General features: G+C 39.4%; 1 protein-coding gene across 1 annotated transcript in view; it reads left to right on the top strand.

Annotated features, from left to right (window-relative positions):
- Window positions 1-12,440, top strand: part of syt9b (synaptotagmin IXb) — a 69,581-nt gene extending 57,141 nt beyond the window's left edge. Inside the window, exons 5-8 of the mRNA XM_085358707.1 lie at window positions 3,517-3,637; window positions 3,764-3,935; window positions 4,034-4,163; window positions 12,363-12,440. Of these exons, the coding sequence (XP_085214833.1) occupies window positions 3,517-3,637; window positions 3,764-3,935; window positions 4,034-4,163; window positions 12,363-12,440 (501 nt within the window). The remainder of the gene's footprint in view (window positions 1-3,516; window positions 3,638-3,763; window positions 3,936-4,033; window positions 4,164-12,362) is intronic.
- Window positions 12,441-23,057: the final 10,617 nt, after the last annotated feature.

Raw genomic sequence — 23,057 nt, 5'->3', positions numbered from 1 at the left:
CGAGAAGCTGGAGAAATACCAAGGGCTCAGAGAAGAGCTCGAGAGGATGTGGAGGGTGAAGGTAACGGTGGTCCCCGTGGTAATCGGAGCACTAGGTGCGGTGACTCCCAAGCTAGGCGAGTGGCTCCAGCAGATCCCGGGAACAACATCGGAGATCTCTGTCCAGAAGAGCGCAGTCCTGGGAACAGCTAAGATACTGCGCAGGACCCTCAAGCTCCCAGGCCTCTGGTAGAGGACCCGAGCTTGAAGGATAAACCGCCCGCAGGGGCGTAAGAGTTTTTTTTTTTTTTTTTTTTTTTTTTTTTATATAGTCAGTAAAATTTAAAGTAGAAGAAGCATGAATGAAAGCTTTGTTTAAAGCTGTGGAGATCTAATGAGCCAGTAAAACTGTAATCAGTTTGCCATGGATACAGTGATTGTTAAAAAAAGAAGAATGGAGTATTTCACAGTCTAAGTGGCATCTAAGTGGTAGAAAAAGTTACTCTCAATCTACAAATGGAATGGAAATTTCTGAGTACAGATTGCAGCTGCTTGCAGTCAGATTCAGTTTATAGAAGTACAAAATACAATTATGTCAATAAAGCATGTGAAATGGGTAGGCCGTATAAAGTTGAGTAAAAACAAAATCTTTGTCAAGTCAGTTCACGTTTGTAAAATTATTTAAATACATATATGGCTGAGCAATGAGAACTTTACAGGTCCTAAATATTAGGATAGCATTTTCTGGGCACCCACTTTATTTTAGATGAATAATTTAACAGCAAATCTGCTTAATAAAGTAAAAGAGGAATACGTTTCTTGTCTAATGGAATGACTAACTCTATTGCCTTGGAGTGCAATTGTTCAGTACTTCTGTGATGCTCTGCAGTATCAGGCAGCCAAACAGTACGGTCTACTACCACAACAACAGCAACTGACAGAGACTCTTATTGTCACAGCACAAAATGATTGTTTAAAGTTGTTTAACATTCCACTATGTGCTGTTTTGGTGGCTGTAGCCCAGGTGGTAGAGCAGGTCACCTACTAACTGGACGGTTGATGGTTCGGTCCCAGTCTGCTCTAGTCTGCATGCCAAGTACAAGACGCTGCAAGATGCTAACCCCATGTAGCTCTCCAACGCATCCATCGGAGTGTGGATGTTGGTTAGGAAGCACCCAGAAACAGTGGAAAAAAAGTACTGTGTGCAATGTGCACGTTGTGTAAAGTGCTCAAGATAGAGTAGAAAAGCACTATATAAGAACCAGTCTATGTACCATGTGTCATAAAAGATATATTTAAGACGTGGTTCTTTCACGGTGACATGTTAGCATGTACTATTGCCTCACAGCAAGAAGGTCCTGAGTTTAATTTCCATGTTTGTGTGGGTTCACCCCGGGTACTCTGGCTTCCTCCCACAGTCCAAAGACATGCAGTTAATGAGGATAGGTTAATTGGAAACACTAAACTGCCCATAGGTGTGAATGTGAGCATGAATGGTTGTCTTTGTCTATGTGTTGGCCCTGCGACAGACTGGCGACCTATCCAGGGTGTACCCTGCCTCTCACCCTAAGACATCTGGGATAGGCTCCAGCAACCCTGAGAAGCACAAGGGAATAGATGGATGTTTCTTTGCTTCTCATTACCAGTAGAAAAAGTTGCTTTTTGGTGCAGCACATAAAGAAAGTGCTTCATATGCTTTTTTATGTCTGGATGTCTAAGAAATATCAAACACAGTGGTTTATTTCATCATATCAGAATGTTAAACATGACACTTTAAAGACCGGCTACAAGTGGAAGGACGAAGCAGAATGATGAACGAGAGGAGAGTGATCAAGTTAGACTGCGTGATTATGAAAGACACAGCTAGAGAGAGGCTCATAGATAAAGCCTGGCTGCTCCTGAGGGAGAGCAGGTGTTAGTGTTATAATTGGAGAAGATGGACCGTCCATATGCTCTCTCTGCTTTATTGGAGCGCTTTAAAGCACCACTCTAATTTCATTGGCCGAGCGCAAGTGACCATAATCTTGACCGCAGGCTTGATTTGAGTGCTCATAAGAGTAGTGACCGACATCCTATAGTCTGAAAACTTTAGTATGTGTGTATGTGTGTGTGTATGTGTGAAATAGGAGAAGGAAATCACATTATCCTGTAGTGAGCTGAAGGGCTAGTTGATCTACCTTCCCCGCACACGCTTACCTTTATGTGAGTGTCAGAGTGTACATTCCTGTGCTTGTGCCCCAATTTGTGTGTTAAACCTCGAAGGCTTCATAAGCTGCATATCATTAATGCCCGAGGCTCACAGCTACACCAATAATGTGGTGTTGGAGGTAGATTTCGCCTCAGCAACACGTGTGATGAATCAACTCATCGCCCACTTAGAATGTCACAGGTCCTGGACGACGCATGTGCGCGCGTGTGTGTCAGTGTGCTTGCAGGCATGCATATGCTGTCATCTATGATGAATTAACTCATTTTGTTCAATTTGATTTTCAGTGATTTTCAGCTGAAGACTCTGAGCAGTAGCTTCTTAATGGGCATTTCTGCTGCTCTCATAATCAGACTCCAAATCATCTTGTACAGTATGCGATGGAGCACTTATTAATTTCCAAGTGAAACAATGGTGTTCCACTGTCTCTGCTACATCTTTAACAAGTCTTTCTAGTAGACTGGTTTCTCCTGACGAATCTTAAACACATTATCGCTAGTATCCTCTGTATTAATCACTCTTAACCTGCTTTGCTACCCTATCCATTGAAACTTGTATTTTTAGTTCTTATTTTAAAAACTGCAAATCAGTCTTTTGAAGAAAAAAAAAACCTTTTTGTAAATATATCACTTAATTTCTAAGGTTTCCTAACATGAAGCTAACTACCAGCCAGATATGTGAGAGGAGGCATAAAAATAGAAATCAGAGTTTCCCTGTGATAAATCTTGTCAGTGCTTGTACCTCGTAAACGCACTGCTCACTATCACACCATCACATGTTATTTTCAGATGTGTTAATTGGGAAAAGAGTCTGGCATATGCATGAATGTGAATAAGAAGCGGAAGCAGTGACGTTTTTATAATCTTAGTAGTAGCTCAAACTTGACTGTAGATTCCACACATTTTAGCACAGACTGATACTGGGATACAGTAATGCCGTGGTTATTAGTGATTAATGATGAATCATCCAGACATGATTCTGAAAGGCTTCCGCGTTTCAGCCACGATCCATATGTGAAGTTCCTCTGGTGTTACATGTTGGATCCGCTTTAACTGTGCTGCTCATTATAAACCAAAGCTGCTTTTATCCATAATCGGTTTCCTGAAATAGATGTCTCTTAGTTTTTATTTGGTTCCTATTCCTTCATGTTTGTTCTAACAGCAGTTGTGCTTTTCGTTACCCATATAGTATAATTTTATCACCAAACCTCTTAACTGCCAATATACAGATCCCTGTGTGTTCCATCTGTGACTGTATTGTTGAATCTAAAAAGTTAATTAAAGTTGATGATGTGCAGTGCTAATATAGGAACACAATATATTTGTTTGTAGGACAATGTGGACCTTGGAGAGCTGATGTTCTCACTGTGCTATCTCCCAACGGCTGGCAGGCTTACCATCACAATTATCAAAGCCAGAAACCTCAAAGCCATGGACATCACTGGAGCCTCAGGTGGGTGCCGATCAACAGTACAGTGTGTCCAATAAGAGGTGGTGTAGGAAGATGAGGTATGCATGCATTAGTGTGTGTATATCTGTTTAATTATTTCTTCAGTCTTAACACCTTTTCTCTTCTCAGATCCATATGTGAAAGTGTCTCTGATGTGTGATGGTCGAAGGCTAAAGAAGAGAAAGACATCGACTAAGCGTAACACTCTGAATCCAGTGTACAATGAGGCCATTGTGTTTGATGTTCCTCCTGAGAGCATTGACCAGATCAGCCTGCTAATAGCTGTCATGGACTATGATCGGTGAGTTACCTCTGTACATTTAGCACTCTCATGTGACATGCCAGCGCATTTTAGAACATTTTAGAGTCTCTGTGGGTGCTGTTTTTTCTGTCCTCCAGGGTTGGGCATAATGAAGTGATCGGGGTATGCAGGGTAGGCAGTGAGGCCGAGAGCCTTGGGCGAGACCACTGGAATGAGATGCTGACGTACCCACGGAAGCCAATCGCACACTGGCACCCGCTCATAGAGGTATGGCCTGCTTTGTGTACTAGGTGTTTTAAATTGAAGATACACTTGATAAAAGTCTTGTAAAATAAAGCAAAAATAAAATTATTTTTCATGAGGATACTGGAATATTTTCTTAATTGTAATGAGATCTTTTAACATAGCACTAGACATAACTTAGAAACCACAAAGTCCCTAATGAGGCGGTGGATGAAAGGTTGAACAACCATAAGCCATTTTTCAGTTGGTCCTGAGGGGAGTAGAAAGGTGTCCATCAAATTTTATGGCCATCAATCGAATTCTTTATCATAAATGGTTACAATGTAGAGACATTTAACTGTTAAAAGAAAATATCAAGGCTCAGTGTGGCTCAATCTACAATAATTTAGATATACAATGACAGCTATGTATAGGAGAGAAGGCACTGGACTGTTTGAACCGGATTGATGTTTCAATCATGTGGAGTGAGAGGTTCCCTAAAAAGTGGAGATGAAGTGTGCTGTTTTAAGAGCAACGGCCATGTGCAGAGTAACTGCAGCAGGATGAGGCACACCATGGGTATGGGGTATGGTGTTGAGGCAAAAGTATAGAGAAGGTCAGCTGTTGCACTGTTTTTGTGGATCTACAGAAAGCATATGATAAGATGCCAAGAGAGGAAATGTGATACTGCTTTAAGAAGTTGGGAGTTGCATAGAAGTACTGTATGTGAGGGTGGTGCAGGAAATGTATGAGGACAGCAGAACAGTGGTGAGGTGTGCGGTAGGTGTGACAGTTGTTTTTTTTTTTTGAAACAAAAAAGTGAAGATAAACTGAGGAGAGATTGTGAAGGTAGCGTAGTTAAAATACCTGGGGTCAGCCATTCAATAAAACGGATAATGTGCAAGAGAGATGAAGTAAAGAATGCAGGCAGGTTGGAGTTGGTGAAGATGAGTGTTATCTCCACCAACTCCAACAGATTTGTGAGAAAAGGATAAGATCCAGATTGAAAGGGAAGGTTTGTATGATGGAAGTCAGCCCGAGATGGTTTGGGCAAGTGCAGAGGAGGGATAGCAGATATATTGCTCAAGCGCTGTTGAAGATGGACCTACCAGGCATGAGGAAAGAGGTAAACCACAGAGAAGATTCATGGATGTGACAATTGTGGACATAAAAATAAGAAGGCTAAGGATAGTGTGAGATGGCGGCAAATGATCTGCTATGGCAACCACTAAAGAGAGCAGCCAGAAGAAGGTTTATACTGTATAATGAGAAACACACATATAAAGATTTCCCCCATACTTCTGATGCAAGGTATAAAAGTTAAGTAGTCACCACAATCATTAAGATCTATCCTCTGGGTACCAATCATTTCTGAACCAAAGAAATGGATAGTCTATATCTGATATGCATTCAGATATTTTACTGAAGAGAGTTTTATGTATTTATGGATTAAAAGTGAGGGAATCACCAGTCAAAGGGATTCATACTCTGGTCCAGAATTTAATATTTAGCTTCTGGATGAATTGACATCAAACAAATGCCATTTGAGCAGGAAAGCTGTGGATCAACTAACTGGCATTGGTTTCCTGACAAGAAAGCTTTTGCCATAGAAAACAATCAATTTAGCATATCAATATTAAGGCTTCTAAGTGGCCATTCACTACTAATGTCTCTATTAGCTTTGATTTCAAATATGGCTTGACTGCTCATCTCTGACTCGCCATAATATACTGTCCATAAAAGATGGTTTGTACACTCTATCTGGCAAGCAGTAGCAATGGAGGGGGTTGGAGAGCTAAGCTATCAGCTAGTATTTGCTAGCTTTGTTAGCAAGATCCATAAACTTTGTGAACATATCACACAGACAGTCAAGTGCTAGCATTTTTAGTACAAAGGACATGAAGTGACATAATTTGCAGAAAATTTTCATTCAGAAGGCAACAAAAAGACATTGTGCTCGATATGTTTATGCTTAGGACACAGCCTGCCTTGGCACTATGAATTGCATATAAAATATAGACATATATTTTATGAAATTATATGAAACCCATTGATTTGTGAATGCCCATTAAAAACCATATAGTACAGCATTTTCGTCATTGCCTTCCTGGTGTAGATCTGACTGAAACTGTACACATATTGGGATTATATCCTAATATATTATTGTGGCAATGTCTTTTATACCATCTATGAAACTAGCTAAATTGATGTCACAAAGTAAAATAGCCAAGGGAAATTTCCTACACACTTATAAAACTAGAAGTCTTTTTGTAACCACAGGTTTTGTAACCATAGATTATGTCTGGCAGACACCAGGCTCTAAAGATGTTTATGTTTGCTACAAAGTTTTAGCAGCCAGCCTCAAGTGGCTGATTTGGATGTTCTGCCCCTCCATCCCTTTAAAGTCACTCTGAGGCAATGCTTAAGCCAGATATACTTGTGTAATGCTCAAGTAACCATATATACAGAGATCCATTGAGTTACAGTAGTCTGAGGCAGTCCCAAACAACTGCTTTTAAATGCTTCTCTTACCTAAAAACAGTTCTGTCAGAATAGCGCACTATTGCGATAAAAAGAAAACTTATTTTAAATAAGCTTCACATTCCGTGTTAAATTTATGTTTTGTATAGTTCATTTGACGATATAGTGAATGAAAAAGAAATAAAACAAGTACTCCACAACCCCTGTGTATGCTTGACTTGTTTTGTTGTGATTGCCACAGCAGAGGCGCCTAGCTATCAGAGAAAGGGAGGGAGACATACAGAGAGGTGGCTACATTCGGTGAGATGCTTCTATTTCTGAATTCCCAGCCCACACTCATTAAAAAAAACAGAGCAAGCTAAAACAGATGCTGGACTGATTCATGTAAATTTATGATGAGTTGTCAAAGCCAAACATTTTGGTACTCAGCTAAAGGGGGTCACAAGATAAAAACACCTCAAAATGGAAAGCTGTCCAGGCAAATGTAATGACTGGCATCAGCCATGGCGTGCATTAGCAACTGCCAGCTTCATGTGCCCTGTCACTTATTTGCACAATTTAAAGAAGGACTTTGACTGAAATGAGATAACTTTAGCACCTTATAGTGATTAGCAGCTAGCTAAAGGCTAACTTGCTAGCTACTGACACTGGATTTAGCTATCTGTAGATTTTTTAACACAGGAAGTAGAATGGTCACTATGAAATCAGAAGCCTGGAAATTTACATGGTAACCAATAATAACTATTTCAAAGAATTAATGTGTGATTCTAGAGTTTTTAATAACATTCATTTGTTACGTCATAGCTCCTGCAGCGGTACCATCTGACTTTTCCAACGATATTGTCAATTTAAACAGACTTTTATATGATACCTTTAATCATTTTGGGGTTTGATGCCAGGAGCATACATATAAATTTTAAATGAAACAAAGATGTTTATTATAACTTAATATTTCCCTAGAAAGGGCCTCTGGATGATAAAATATCCTATTCACTAATATTATGTTTATTAACTGGTTGCTTACTTTACACATTTCAATGACTTTAAAACTATTGGTATATATACATTTTGAATTTTTACATAAATTATTTATTAGCATAAAAGAACAAAATGCACATCAATTTAGTGCTTGCCCCTTAATGAATTCCTATTATTTTCTTTTTCTCATTTATAATTCAAGATCATCAAACAAATTTTAATTTTAGACAAAGATGACCAACGCAAATACACAATGCAGTTTTTAAAACATGATTTCATTTGTTAAGCTGCCTGTCAAAGTGAAAGAGGCTAAACACAATGCAATTATATACAATGCAAACAAATTGTCATAAAAAACATAAACATAAGAATCTATTTTGGTAAGTAGAAATACTTTTGAATTAGGACAGCTGGGCTCCTTATATTGTGTGGTAGTCTTATGCTTTAGTTTAACACTGTGTATTTTATGGAGGTGAGTTTTGAACTTTGAAAAGTACCAATTCATGTCCCTTTAAAAAACATTGTTTTTAGTCTTATCTGCTATGTACACCGATTTCTTGGGATTCTTAGAATAAATCTCTAAATTCTTTTCGATTTATTCTTTTCTGTTACTCCTGAAAGGCTCAGCAGTGATTTTTTTAAGATCAAAACTTTTTTTTGTATCAACACTTTGTCTTTGTGTTATTGTCAATTAAACGTAGGCTTCAGATTAGTAGTAATTCATTGCATTTTGTTTTTCTTGTCAATCATTTTTGAAGCTCTGATGCTTTAATTTTAGTTTTTCTATCTCATAATCTGCCTGTGAATGGTTTGCTGCCTCTAAGTTTGAGTGTGTATATTGTAAAATTAAACAAAATTCAACTGCTTTTTGAAAATAACATGCAGGTTGTTAAGTCTCGTTTTACACCACAGTGTCAGTCCCCACTTCTCCAAGTTAACAGCTAAGTGTTGTACTAAGAACCACATAAAGCCATAAAGGAAGCCATCCTAAAATAAAGTAAATGAAGCACTAGCTGTCACACTGTGTACTTTCAGTATTGGTGAGAGGTCAATGACCCTGATATTTCCAACAGTGTTGAGGCCAGAGGAGCTCTTTCACTGTCTCTGAGGCCATTTGTGTAGCACTAACACACCCATCCACACAAACAATGGGCTGTGTCAAACACTCACCAGTAGCATTTCTTGTCTAAGGCCATTAGCAGCAGCTCTGGACTAGAGCAGCAGAGTCTGAGATCTCATCTAATGGCTTATTTGTGTAGAGATCCACACAGAAGACCTGAGGGAAACTGGCTCGGGGGATATTTCACATCCTTGCACACAGTTATACACACATATGTAGCTGAAGCCTATGCATAATATGTAAGCAATGAGTATTCACACATTCGCACAAAATTTATGTTTCAACAAATAAAACTAAACACATCTGACAAGTTGGCTTTCACACTCACACACATGCACACACACGTGGCTTTCACACACACAGACATGTGCATGTCTGTGTGTGTGTGTTTTTCTGACACACACAAACACTTGCTGGTTTCCTGTCCACTTTAGTTTACGGCTTTTCAAAAGTGTTGGACTGACCCGCTGACCACTGAGAGCATTAATAATTCAGCAGCTTGAGCTCTTCGGCCCAGACTGTAAACTCTCTCTCTCTCTCTCTCTCTCTCTCTCTCTCTCTCTCTCACACACACACACACACACACACACACACACACACACACACACACACACACACACACACAGTTCAGACGTTACTGAGTAGAAAGTAAAGTAAATGCAGAAAGTTGAAAGCTCGGTTGCTTCCACTTTATCACATGAATGAGTAACTAGATAACAGACATGCACACTGAAGGGGCTGCTCTCATGAAGTGAGGTAAGTGTGTTTCCAAGCCAGCTTTGGAGTTTATATCTCTGGATTTTCAGTCTCACAGGGCTGGCTCAGGTTAAAACATTTCTCCATGGTAGTGTGCACCTTCATTCTGCTCCCGGGCAGGTTCATTTCACATCAAAGAGGACCACATCAAAATCATAACACCAGCTCTCAGATAAAAAGGCTCACTTTGACAGAGTCCAACCAATTAATTATATAGCATGATTTCCATGGGATTTCTGTGAGGAACAAATTTGTGGTTTATGCATTTTTCACATTTTGCACTTGTCATAGCAGTATTTAAAAGAGAATTTACAAAACAAAAGATGACTGGCGCTTAATTCATCTTCATCTGTGAAGCTTTAAACTGCTCCACATAACCAAACATGACACAGTGAGTATTTCACAAGATTTTTAGAAACTCACCCTGTCTGCCTGCCCACCCAGCAGGGTAACAACAACACCCCATCGGCCTTTTAATGGCTTTAATGGGGTAAAAAGTTTTTAAAAAAAAACATGTTGAAGATCTGACTCGGGCTGCTGGGGTCATCATGCTGTCTGTGCAGATGTTTGGAAAGAACCGATTTTGTGTTAGTAGCAGTGGAGTTTATGTCTTGGATGCAGTTTGCACTTCAGTTCAATATAGCACCAAATCACAACACGTTTTATATTGTATGGTAAAGTCCCTTTTACAGAAGCATGTAATGTAAATGTGATTGTTGGAACATGCCTGTTAGACGGAAAATTATGACCTGCACCTTTGTGTTTTGCACTTGGTTTTGCTTTTACCTCCTGGAATGGATTAGGCACTAAAAATACTGGATTACCATAACAAAGATATTGTGGTTTGGGTTGAAAAACATCACTTTGCACTCATTACCATATGGTTTTATATTCAACGTGTTGGGAGTGACAGCCCTGTCTCATGCAGCAGACAAGGGATATAACAAATGGGACTGAGAGCAACCTGTTAAATCTGAGGCTAGTTGACTAACTGACATGACTCATTATATAGATACAGTGGGGCAAAAAAGTATTTAGTCAGCCACCGATTGTGCAAGTTCCCCCACTTAAAATGATGACAGAGGTCAGTAATTTGCACCAGAGGTACACTTCAACTGTGAGAGACAGAATGTGAAAAAAAAATCCATGAATTCACATGGTAGGATTTGTAAAGAATTTCTTCGTAAATTAGGGTGGAAAATAAGTATTTGGTCACCTCAAACATGGAAAATCTCTGGCTCTCACAGACCTGTAACGTCTTCTGTAAGAAGCGTTTCTGTCCCCCACTCGTTACCTGTATGAATGGCACCTGTTTGAACTCATCATCTGTATAAAAGACACCTGTCCACAGCCTCAAACAGTCAGACTCCAAACTCCGCCATGGCCAAGACCAAAGAGCTTTCGAAGGACACCAGGAAAAGTATTGTAGACCTGCACCAGACTGGGAAGAGTGAATCTACAATAGGCAAGCAGCTTGGTGTGAAAAAATCAACTGTGGGAGCAATCATCAGAAAATGGAAGACATACAAGACCACTGATAATCTCCCTCGATCTGGGGCTCCACGCAAGATCTCATCCCGTGGGGTCAAAATGATCATGAGAACGGTGAGCAAAGATCCCAGAACCACACGGGGGGACCTGGTGAATGACCTGCAGAGAGCTGGGACCAAAGTAACAAAGGTCACCATCAGTAACACACTACAACGGCAGGGAATCAAATCCCGCAGTGCCAGACGTGTTCCGCTGCTGAAGCCAGTGCATGTCCAGGCCCGTCTGAAGTTTGCCAGAGAGCACATGGATGATACAGCAGAGGATTGGGAGAATGTCATGTGGTCAGATGAAACCAAAGTAGAACTTTTTGGTATAAACTCAACTCGTCGTGTTTGGAGGAAGAAGAATACTGAGTTGCATCCCAAGAACACCATACCTACTGTGAAGCATGGGGGTGGAAACATCATGCTATGGGGCTGTTTTTCTGCCAAGGGGACAGGACGACTGATCTGTGTTAAGGACAGAATGAATGGGGCCATGTATCGTGAGATTTTGAGCCAAAACCTCCTTCCATCAGTGAGAACTTTGAAGATGAAACGAGGCTGGGTCTTCCAACAATACAATGATCCAAAACACACCGCCCGGGCAACAAAGGAGTAAGAAGCATTTTAAAGTCCTGGAGTGGCCTAGCCAGTCTCCAGACCTCAACCCCATAGAAAATCTGTGGCGGGAGTTGAAAGTCCGTGTTGCTCGGCGACAGCCCCAAAACATCACTGCTCTCGAGAAGATCTGCATGGAGGAATGGGCCAAAATACCAGCTACTGTGTGTGCAAACCTGGTAAAGACCTATAGTAAACGTTTGACCTCTGTTATTGCCAACAAAGGTTATGTTACAAAGTATTGAGTTGTATTTTTGTTATTGACCAAATACTTATTTTCCACCCTGATTTACGAATAAATTCTTTACAAATCCTACCATGTGGATTCATGGATTTTTTTTTCACATTCTGTCTCTCACAGTTGAAGTGTACCTCTGGTGCAAATTACTGACCTCTGTCATCATTTTAGGTGGGGGAACTTGCACAATCGGTGGCTGACTAAATACTTTTTTGCCCCACTGTATGTGTCAGGTGAGCCACCCCCATTTAATTTTGAAGGGCATTTCCACATGTAGTTCATGATTTCTCAGCTGCGGAGGCTTCCACTTCTGAAAAATCTTCTTATTTAGAAAAACTGCCACAACTTTCAAAGCACATTAAGGTCTGCCAATTAACCCAACAGTCATAGCAAACCTGGATGCAAACCATCCTGGCTTACAGTGCATATTTACTGAGTATGTCAATCCAGTCTTTGGAAGTTTCTAGACTTTCGTTCCCTTTGGTCTTTAACTAAAACTCTCTTTCTCTGTTGTGGTTCAGTGGGTTGGACAAGGAGCGACGGTGAGTGGAAGCCAAGGAGGATCCACCAATTCCCTGAAGACACCACCATCACCATAACCCCACACACACACACACACACACACACGCACGCACGCACGCACGCACGCACGCACGCACGCACGCACACACACACACACGCACCAGTATACTTACACCAACACACACAGACACACACAGATATAGAGCCTCAGGGTGGTAGAACAACGGGCCAACAGACAGTCCTACTTGATGTTAAAACATACAGTACAAAGTGTGGCTAAGAAGTGGCTGCAGCAGTGGGCTAACATCAGCTATAAGCCAATACTCAAACTGTGTGTCATTAGATTGAACTAGGTGTTAGTGTGATAAGGCTGGAGCAAAGTCTGATTCCCACTTCCTCTTGTGTCTTCACAACCAAATAAACACTTAACTACATTCCAGCTAAACTAGTACAGTACTTATTGAGCTGTTACTGACAGTATTAACAGATTATCTAACAGATTAAGCTTGTGCCTCTTTTTTGTTTATAGGAAAATTGCAGTTTGTGGACCAAAATATTATATTTTTAGGTGAATATGCACAGCTGTGACGGTTGATTTGTGCAAGTGATCAGCTATCGTAGGCAACATATTTGCTCAATAGTAGGATTTAGAAAGGCGAGTTGCAGAATTAGAAAGCATCACTGTTCAGATCAACACATTTCAGCTCTTTTAAAAGTTTTATTTGTTGTGTTGAAGATTCATTCTCATCATGCATTTGGTTATATCTTGTGTTGCCTTTATCACTGGCAGCCAGAGCAGACACGAACAGAGGAGATTCAAATGCAAACCTTAGTTTTACTTCACTGGGCGAAGACGATTTCCTGTTAAGAAGTAAAATTGAAGAGGATTTGATTTGATCCAAGAATTTGTAAAATGTAAGAATGAACATTTTTAGTGCATGTTAAATTGGCATCCTTTTTTTAACAGGGTGTGGTCATAATAAAGGAAACATAAGTTGTCATCGGTGGAAAAAGAGCAGTCCACTCATCTCATCTAAGGCAAATGAATTATGATTGTTTTTAGACATCATCCTGATAACCAGACATAAGTGTCATCATTACTTACTAATGTTATTTGGCTTTACAAGAATTTACAATTACAATTTCAGGACAAACATTAATAACATGAAATAAAAGTTTTACATTAAACTGTATGACTTATGGTTGACACTGTACTCTACTTGGTGTCTCGTCTGTCATGGTTACTTTTGGAAAATGTTTTACACTTTTGCAGATAAATGCTGACTGAAGGTTTTGACTGTTTTTAAAGCTGTTGCACTGGAAACAGCTGTGCGCTTCTGCTGGAAACAAGACTGATGAGCCATGAAAACAAAACATAAACAGGAATCTGTGGACTGTAAGATCTAAAGAAGTTCTGCAGAGCAAAATGGGGTTGTAAACTTCAGTTGTTATTTTCAGTAGCTAAGGCAGGGGTCCTCAACTCCAGGCCTCGAGGGCCGGTGTCCTGCAAGGTGAATGGAAAGGGTCTTTTACAGGAGGCATTACTGCCAACATGAGCTCAGTTTGCTTCAACATGCTGAATTTAGGCGATCTAAATACTCTGAATAAACAGCTGGCTTGTTGTAGTTTGTCTGATTATGTGACTGCTCATGTTTTTCTGTCCCCTGTAGTGATGTCACCATGTTCCCAGATGCTACAAAAAATAAAACCCATGTTGTAACAAATCAGTTATCCTTAGGGACTACACAATGACTGCAGATGTTATTGTGCAACCCCTTTGGGACTCCTTTGTGCCTTTTTAATGTGCTTTGCCATTTTGCCATTCAGTGTTCCAATTTAGAGAGGTGCTTAGAAGACCATAAAGGTGGTAACTCTTAATAATTTGCGAGAAATGAGGAGCTTTTGCAATGAAAGGGGTCCTATAAATTTTGTTTGTTTGTTTTCTGTTATATACAGAATATACAATAGGAGGTGTTTATAATAAAGATGGCCAACATTTAAAATAGTAATCCCTGTGTGCCAAAAGATGTATCTGTTCTTAGATCTGTATGATGTCAGACAGAGGGGATCTCCATAATGTGGTCATTTTAGCACACAGCTCTGACAGTTCAAGTCATTCCTTATGAGGGGCAGCCAATCAGAAGAAATCTGGCTGAAAGGGAGGAGCTAAAAAGGTTTGTTTCAGACAATGCATGAATTGAGATGGTTTTAAAACTTTGATTCATGCAAAGCTACTTTAGTAAAGTCTGATAAAATAAAACAAAGCTGGAAATGAGCATTACAGGTCCCATTTAAGTTAATTGAATGATTCCACAGTGAAGCTGCCCTGTCCCACTGTTATGACACTCAATGTTGCTTTTCTTTAACTGGAACCATACTCTGTGATAGTAATTTAATAAGCCAGTGTTTGTTTGTTTTCTAACTAAAATCTGTTTAATTTCAGATTAATACCAGTATTGTTTATGGCTCGGTATTGGACACTGTCACGAATAACAGTTTCCTCTGTGTTTGTAGGTACCATGCATGCATCATTTTTTTCACGAGTCATTTTTAATAAATATCTTTTTTTTGTGAGATACTAATCATATTGTAAACACAAGATGTATTATGAACCTAAGGCAGAGTGTGTACATTGTCCATTCAGATGTTATTAATAAATATTTCTATATATAGCATGGATTGATTTATGGGTAGTGTGAGATGCAGCGAGAAGATGCTTCAGAGAGAGAATGAATGAGACAGATATAGAGACGTGTATCCCCCTCAGGCCTTCTGCTAACACCTGTGTTGTGAGCTCTCCCAACAGAGTGCTGTGATTGAAAGACCTATGAAAACCTTGTGACAGACACACTTTCTCTTACACACACCCTCAGTGATGCATTTGCTGCGCTAGGACCTCGCGCTCACTCAAAAGTCAACATTTAAAATATCAACATGTCTGGGTCTGGTGTTCCTCCTCTGAACATTTTTCCAATTAGCAATAATTTGGACACATTAAACGATAGCATATCAAGGCTCCGATTTAATTTTTTTTAAAGACAAACTGCAAAGTGAACATTTCCATATAATTTCAGATTTGCTAGACCAAACAATGATTAAACAGGCCCCATGAGCACTGGAGCCATGTTTTTAATCTTACAAAGTCAAATATTCCAATTTTCATCAGCTAATCGCTTTTTTTTTCTTTCTTTTTTTTTTTAGCTCACAATGCTTTTAATCACTATGCTGTTTCATTTAGGTTAGTGAACTAATTTATTTTTCAAAACAAGCTCTGGTAAAACTATTCTATGCGTGCAGGACACGTTGTGCCGACATCTGTTCACAGTGATTAGTTGTTCTTTAGAAAAAATATCAATGCCTTTAAATCCATCCATCCATTCGCTTATCCTTTTCAGGGTCTCGCGGGGGGGGGGGGGCGCTGGAGCCTATCCCAGCTGTCATAGGGCGAGATACACCCTGGACAGGTCGCCAGTCTGTAGCAGGGCCAACACACAGGGACAGACAACCATTCGCGCTCACATTCACTCGCACATTCACACCTAATGGCAATTTGGATTTTCCAATTAACCTATCCCCACAAGCTGCATGTCTTTGGATGGTGGGAGGAAGCCGGAGTACCCGGAGAGAACCCACGCAAACACGGGGAGAACATGCATACTCCACACAGAAAGACCCCGGCCTGGTGTTGGAATTGAACTAAGGACCTTCTTGCTGTGCGGCAACAGTGCTAACCACCGTGCTGCCGCCTTTAAATCCCTATTGCAATAATCTGATCTGTATATCTCACTCAGTAAGCGGTTTGATGCTGCCTCAGTTGTGTGTGGAAATAATGTTGTTATCCATCTGCCCAAGGTTGAGTTTTGTCTGTTGTAAGATGAGCAGTTTTGACTGGGGAGATGACGTCCAGGTTCCAACTACATTTGCTGGAGTTATTGCAAGGTGCTACCGCCAGCAGTTACCGTCAGTATGAAAAAGTTATTTCAGGCTATTGTAATTTATGAACAAATTATTCGTCTTGTGCATTTGTTAAAGTGGCAATATTTGCCACAGCAGCTTTATGCCTGTCTATCATGAAAATATAATGATCCCTAAACCCTGCGTCGTGATTATAGTCCCTCATAAACTCAAACTTTCATTGGTCTCCTCTGCCACTCCTGGATTCATGTGCAGGTGTTTCATTTCCAGTTATCCCAGCAACTGCAGCACAATCTGGCAGCTACGGTTAAGATTCTCTTGGTGGCAGCGACATTCTCCAAAATGGAAACAGCTTTCCACATTAACCCAAGATGAGTTTTTGAGGGTGGAGGAAGTTGTCAGTGTCTTCCTACAATACCACAAAGCTGTATTTAATTTTATTGAAGCCTAAATCAAAACTTTACCACAGAATTTTATAACATGGGCACTTGAAAGTGGCTTCCTGGAGGTTCAAGTATAAGCCTGTTATAGCCAAAGCAGTCAGCATTTAAAGGACACTTTAATATCATCTAAACTGGGGGAGCTGCATCCTGTAAGTCTTCTTTCTCAGACTCTATCGTTTCATTCTTTTGCAACTATTTCTAAAAAAAATATGAAAGAAAAAATTGTCCACAAAGTGTGTAAAATTACCCCCTGTTGGAACTATTTTTATATGTTGTTTACAAGAAACCATGGCTGTGTCCAATGGTAAAATTCAATTTTGTTCTTCACAGAAGAAAATTCACATAACAACACAGGGAGTCTCTCCTTAGATCAGCCTGAAGGTAGTTTATTTTAAGCATTTGGGGAAAAACACGGCTAAAGTTGTTCCTTTTCTGGTGAGGCTCTCAAAAGTTTCAAATCAATTTAGAGCTGTAGCTGGAGTCGAGAGAAACCCAAACAGACGTACATCTCATTAGTGTGCCAGTCAAGTTTATTGTGATGCTTCTCACGCTCAGATCATTACTGCCATGATTTGATTTCCCCCTCCTTTTTTTTTTAACTTAATCTGCCAGTGTTACAAAAGCCCCTGCATAATTAAAAAATAAATAACACGCAATAGTTGATATCTATTTATGATTACATCACCTGAAGCCACTTTATGTTTCAAATAATTTGACTGTAACTAAGACTTTTCATGAGATAGCCGTGCAGTAAAGGATGTCATTTGCTGTGGGACCTGATCGATCTTATCTCTGTGTGTCAGGGATAATTATGAATTCTAAATAATTACTGTAGTAATTGACAATTTTTACCAACTCTCTGACTGTGGAGACACTTATATCAATCCTCCTGCAGTGTGATGGCTAAACAATTTACTAAACTCTGTTATGACGTACAAAAACCCCAAACATTAATTGGCACAAATTATGAATCACTTTCTCTGACAAGTAAGTATTGCATTACATTTGAGAAAAGTAACGAGTAATGTGTAATAATTACAAAGAAGAAGAAGAAGAAGAAGATGAAGACACAGATTGCACTGAGACAGAGAAAGGGTTTCCTGCAGAACCCACTGCAAAAGCAAACACGTCCCTACTCAATTTTAATTAGTTTGCCTTAATTAATCATGTACAGTAGTTTATAGAAGGACTTTTGCTTACATTGAGTTATCTGTTTTATCTGCCTTTGTGTGCATATTTATTATTGCTATTATGTGCTTAATTTTTCTGAGGGCAGAATAAGTGTGCAATGCAAGTATCTAATGTTTAACCTCAGTTCCTTAAATTAGCAGTGCTGTGATCAATGACGCCTGGTCAATGTTTGTGTTCAGGGATATTAAAATGTTAATTAAATCTGTGTTCCTGTAAGTGTGTGGTGTTCGGGGCACAAGAATGTGACAAAAATGTATCTGAGTCGCACAAAATCTCAATATTGTGTACGAATGTCTACTAATTTAGACCACTCACATTTTCTTAGCATATTTATCATAACATGCACTAAAATAAGAATTCAAGTGTGTAACTTGCGTGTATACGATGACATTTCCATGTGATTTTTCACATGTAAGAACAAGTACAAGTACTATGCACTTCCTAAGTTGTCATTCATTATTGTGATTGAATGAGATTGCATAATTTTAAGATAAGATAAGATAAGATAGAACTTTAGTAATCCCTCGGGTGGGTTCCTCTGGGAAATTCGATTTCCAAAAAAAGCACAGCAACGACCGAAGTTACAGTTACAGAATTGTTATATATATATATATATACACACACACACACACACACACACACACACACACACACACACACACACACACACACACACACACACACACATATAAATACAGAAACAATTATAAATAAAATATACAAAGGGGATAAATAGAATAAATAGGAATAAAAAATAAAAATACAAGTGAATTGCACATTTCAAGTATTGAGTCTGTTGACTATTTACAAAAAGTATTGCACAAGGTATTGTACAGTGAGGTGAAGAGGCACTACAGCTTAGTTGTTCCCCCCTCCTTTGTCCTCCTGTTTCCCCTGTTTTAAATACCTGTAGTTAAGCGTACAGTTTTTTAACTGTTTTTTGTTGCCGATTTCTTTTATAGTCTAAAACTGTGTGTTACGTATGTTTACGTTCAAAAACATAAAGGTTTTTTTTTTTCACTGTTGAAAAAGATGTGGTGAAGAGACACTCTTTGCCAAGTTGCTGAAGCAAAATGAGAAGAAAATGTTTCAACAAAATGAGTTATTAAGCCAATCAACCAGATTTCCCTGGTTGTCTTGCTGCTGAGAGTTTGACAATGAAGACCAAACAGAAACACAGCAGAAAGACAAGAGATGGCTGATTCAACAGCGAGACAATAAAGCAGCAACGGTGTGGAGTGATGTATTCTGTTTGAGGCTTCCTGTGTTACACGTTCAATGGGATGACACTTCCATTTTGGAGCGTACAACGGCACCAGGGGAGCCAAAAAGATTCTCAACTGTGAGAGAGATGAAACCACAAAGACAGAATGCTGATTTACATTTATGCTGATCATGGCAACATCATCAACCATTTGGATTTACAATTTCAAGACGCAGATCATTCATTACTATCAAATCTGGGGCCCATTTCAAAATAAAGGTGCATTAGGGAAGATAAAGTGCTTCTTGGATGTAATTCAACTTATCAACAGGCACTAGAAATGATCCAATAGCACGGCACCTTCAGGCTGCATATGGTGCCAATTTGTCTGCTTAATTTATCCCTGTTGGGTTCTTGAAGGCAATTTGTAGAAAGCGGCTGCAAAGCACTTTCTGAGAGGTATGTGTTGCTCTGTGGATATTTTGCACTCTGGTGATCGCTCCTGTTGTTGTGATGGCTGCGATGGGTGCATAAGTGCAAGATGAGTCTTATGAAAACACGTCTCACCATAGGTTGGGCAGCACTGGCATGCTGTCTGCAGTCACACTGAATTTTCTTTCTTACTCTGTCGCTTCAGAAAACAGGGAATACATTCAGACAGCCACCGTTACTGTTGCTGCTTTCATTATTTTTTTTGTTTTCTTTTTTTTAATTACAAACAAGCAAACTGTTATTGGTTCTGGGTTTTATTACCCAGGGACTTTGAGGGGCTTTTGGACTTTGTGATTCTTGGTATTTCTTTGGGTAAATATTGATGTGTCTTTTTTCCCATGTGTATTAGTTCTCTCCTTGGTCCTTGTTTTTTTTAAATATTATATTTAGGGTTTCCTACCTTTGTGTAAAGTTTCCACCAGTGATGGTCCCCACGTTTGGTTATTTCCTGTTTTATTTTGGTAAGCTGCATCCAGTGTGTCCTGTGTTCATTTTTGATTTTTTGTGTGATTAGGTTCAGCTGTCTTCCCCTACTGTTTCCCATATCCTTGTGTGTTTATTGTCTTTGTTTCCCCTCGCCCATTATCAAGTCGTCCCACTAGCATTGCTGTATCCATTGGTTTTCCCCGTGCTTCCCATGCTTTATAGATTTGTTGTTACCTGTTTCTCTACCACCTGTACTTGTTCTTTTCTTAATAAATCAACACTTAGCTTTACATATAAATAACTAGGCTTCCGTTTGTGCTTCAGACCTGGGGTTGTGTGTTTTGTGTTCATGTCTCCATATCCCAGATATGTAAAATAAAGATCATTTTTAAAGTAAAAAACCACTTTGAGCCGTGTTTTCTTGGCCCTGAAGAATCCAAAAGAACCGGAATTAATAACTGTCATCTACTGCATCCTGTATTTAGGTCATCAATCTTCCACCACACCTCGCACAGCATAAACTGGTACAAATTCTTTTCTTTTTTTTCTTGGGGGCAGCAGACACAACCTGTGAGCACAACACTGACATATGAAGTCTATACAGCAAATAGTTGCTCATTTATGCAAACAGAAGATAAATATCAAGATCTGCAGTAATTTGTGATCATGTTTGTCTTTTTTTTTTTTTTTTGGTGGACATCAGTTCCACCAACAAAATGCTGTAATACTGAGCCTATACCATCAAGTATGAGGCGAGTGAACATGCTGCCCAAATAGCTGATGGTAGCTGCACACAAAGTTGTCTTCCTCTAATTGGCTCCCCCAGCACATGCACATGTCGACTGCAATGCTAAAGCTAATTCACAAACAGTGTATATAAAACACGGATTTAGTTTCCAGGTCTAAAAGGTGAATTCAACACTAAAGTGCATCTTTTTAATCTATATGTATATACAGTATGCATGTATTGCTATTAGCCTTTGAAAATCACCTTTGCCAGAGTACATCTGGTGAAGCTCCTCTGTTGAAAAGCGTAGCACTGTTTCCTTGACACGTGGTCTTGCCTCTTTCAAAAAACAGCCTGTGAAGATTTTACCATCAATATCGACTAACCTTGACTGCACAGTTACATTTACATTTTACTGTAATATGCCTTTCATCATCATGACTTTAGCCTTTGGCCTTTGTGATTTTGTAGTTTTACTGTATACCAATGCTAATTCCACTAACATTCAATACAATCATGCTCGAATGAATGAATTTATCTTATAAAGATAAATCGAACACCAACTTTTTTTTACTGAAATACTGAAGTGTTGTGCTTGTAGTGCTGTGATTGAACGTTATTTTGTTTTGAGCACAGATAAAACACCTTGGAGAGGGAAAAAAAGAAAACAAAAACCAACATTTTATATCTTACACAACAGTATTACATGAGTTGTGAGAGGAAAATAATGAAACATAACTAATAGTACTTACACGCAATTCAGTTTTATCTTCATAGCACCAGCCAGAAAAATAGTCACCTCAAGGCACGTTATATTTTAAGGTAAAGATTTACAACATTAGAGTGAGAACTTCAATAAGAAAGGAGAATTCAATTTTAGCAGGAGGAGACCTCTGGCAGAGCCAGCCTCAGGCTCTCTCACAGTAGAGAACAGATGAGAAAACAACAAACACGGCATAACTAAAGGACAAATTGCAATACTGGCGTTAAAGACAGAGAGAGTGGAGACGAGCTTAATTCCTTTATGGGATGTCCCTGAGCAGCTTGTGCAGCCTATAGTAGCATAACTACGATGAGATAACACTGATCCACTATTAACTTTATGAAAAAAGGGAAAATTAAAGTCTAATCAGTCTAATAATAATAAGTCTAATAAGTTCAGATTCCAAGCTGGGACTGGTCCCAGTTTGGGGGGTCCAAAGACTCAGTGGGGTTAGCTGGTGATTCTAAATTGCCCGTTGGTGTGAATGTTTGTCTGTCTCTCTGTTAGCCCTGTGACTGCTGCGATAGGTTTCAGCCCAAACTAACTTTTGATTTTCCTCAATGAGTACAGTTGACAGATTTAAAGAATATATCACAATGAATGTATTATCCATTTGTACAAATGCAAACAAAAACCCTTTCAAAGTAAGATGCTAGCAGAGCTGTAATGGCAATGCCATAGAAGAAGCAAAGCAGGAGATAGTCCTGGAGGTGTATGGCCCAGGCTGAAGTGCAATTTTGGTTTGAAGACAGCTGCAGTCATTTCAGGACAATTTATTTTTCTGAATACTATGATACCACATGTATTTCCTGTGCAGCTTTTAAATAATTTCCTCACTTCTGGCATCAGATGGCTGCTATGTGCTTTTGACCAAGCTAGCATGGGGACCCTTTAGCCGCACATTCACAGATTTTGGTGGGATTGTATAATAAGATAAGATAAGATAAGATAAGATAAGATAAGATAAGATAAGATAAGATAAGATAAGAAGTACAAGAAAGTACAAGTTTAAGAGCAGTAAAAGTTAAGAAATAGAATAAGATAAGATAAAATAGAATAACATACTATACAACAAGAATAAAATACTTTATACAATAGAATAAAGTACTATACAAAATAGAATAAAATATGTACAAAATAGAATAAAAATGCTCTGTTATAGTAGGAAAAAATGGTATGCACTTGGTAATATTGCACATCAGGTAGACAGTTACATTTGTGTGTGTGTGTGTGTGTGTGTGTGTGTGTGTGTGTTTGTCTGCACATGTGTGGTTATCTGCAGAGACCATGTTGTAGAGTTTGACAGCAGTTGGGAGGAAAGACCTGCAGAGTCTCTCCGTCCCACGTCGTGGGTGCTCCCCAGCAGAGATTCTGCCACCCCAGCAGACCGTAAAAGATGGCTGAGGCCACCACAGAGTCAAAGAAGGTCTTCACTCCAAAAGACCTGAGTCTCCGCAGCAGCCTGCTCTGCCCTTTCCTGTAGAGAGCATCTGAATTATGAGTCCAGTCCAGTTTATTGTTCAGATGAACAAC

This window comes from Diplotaxodon limnothrissa, linkage group LG7 (assembly GCF_057381915.1).
Source record: "Diplotaxodon limnothrissa isolate DT_005_m linkage group LG7, D_limnothrissa_male_GT1.1, whole genome shotgun sequence".
Classification (NCBI taxonomy): Eukaryota; Metazoa; Chordata; class Actinopteri; order Cichliformes; family Cichlidae; genus Diplotaxodon; species Diplotaxodon limnothrissa.
This window is presented reverse-complemented; position numbering and strand designations above follow the sequence as displayed.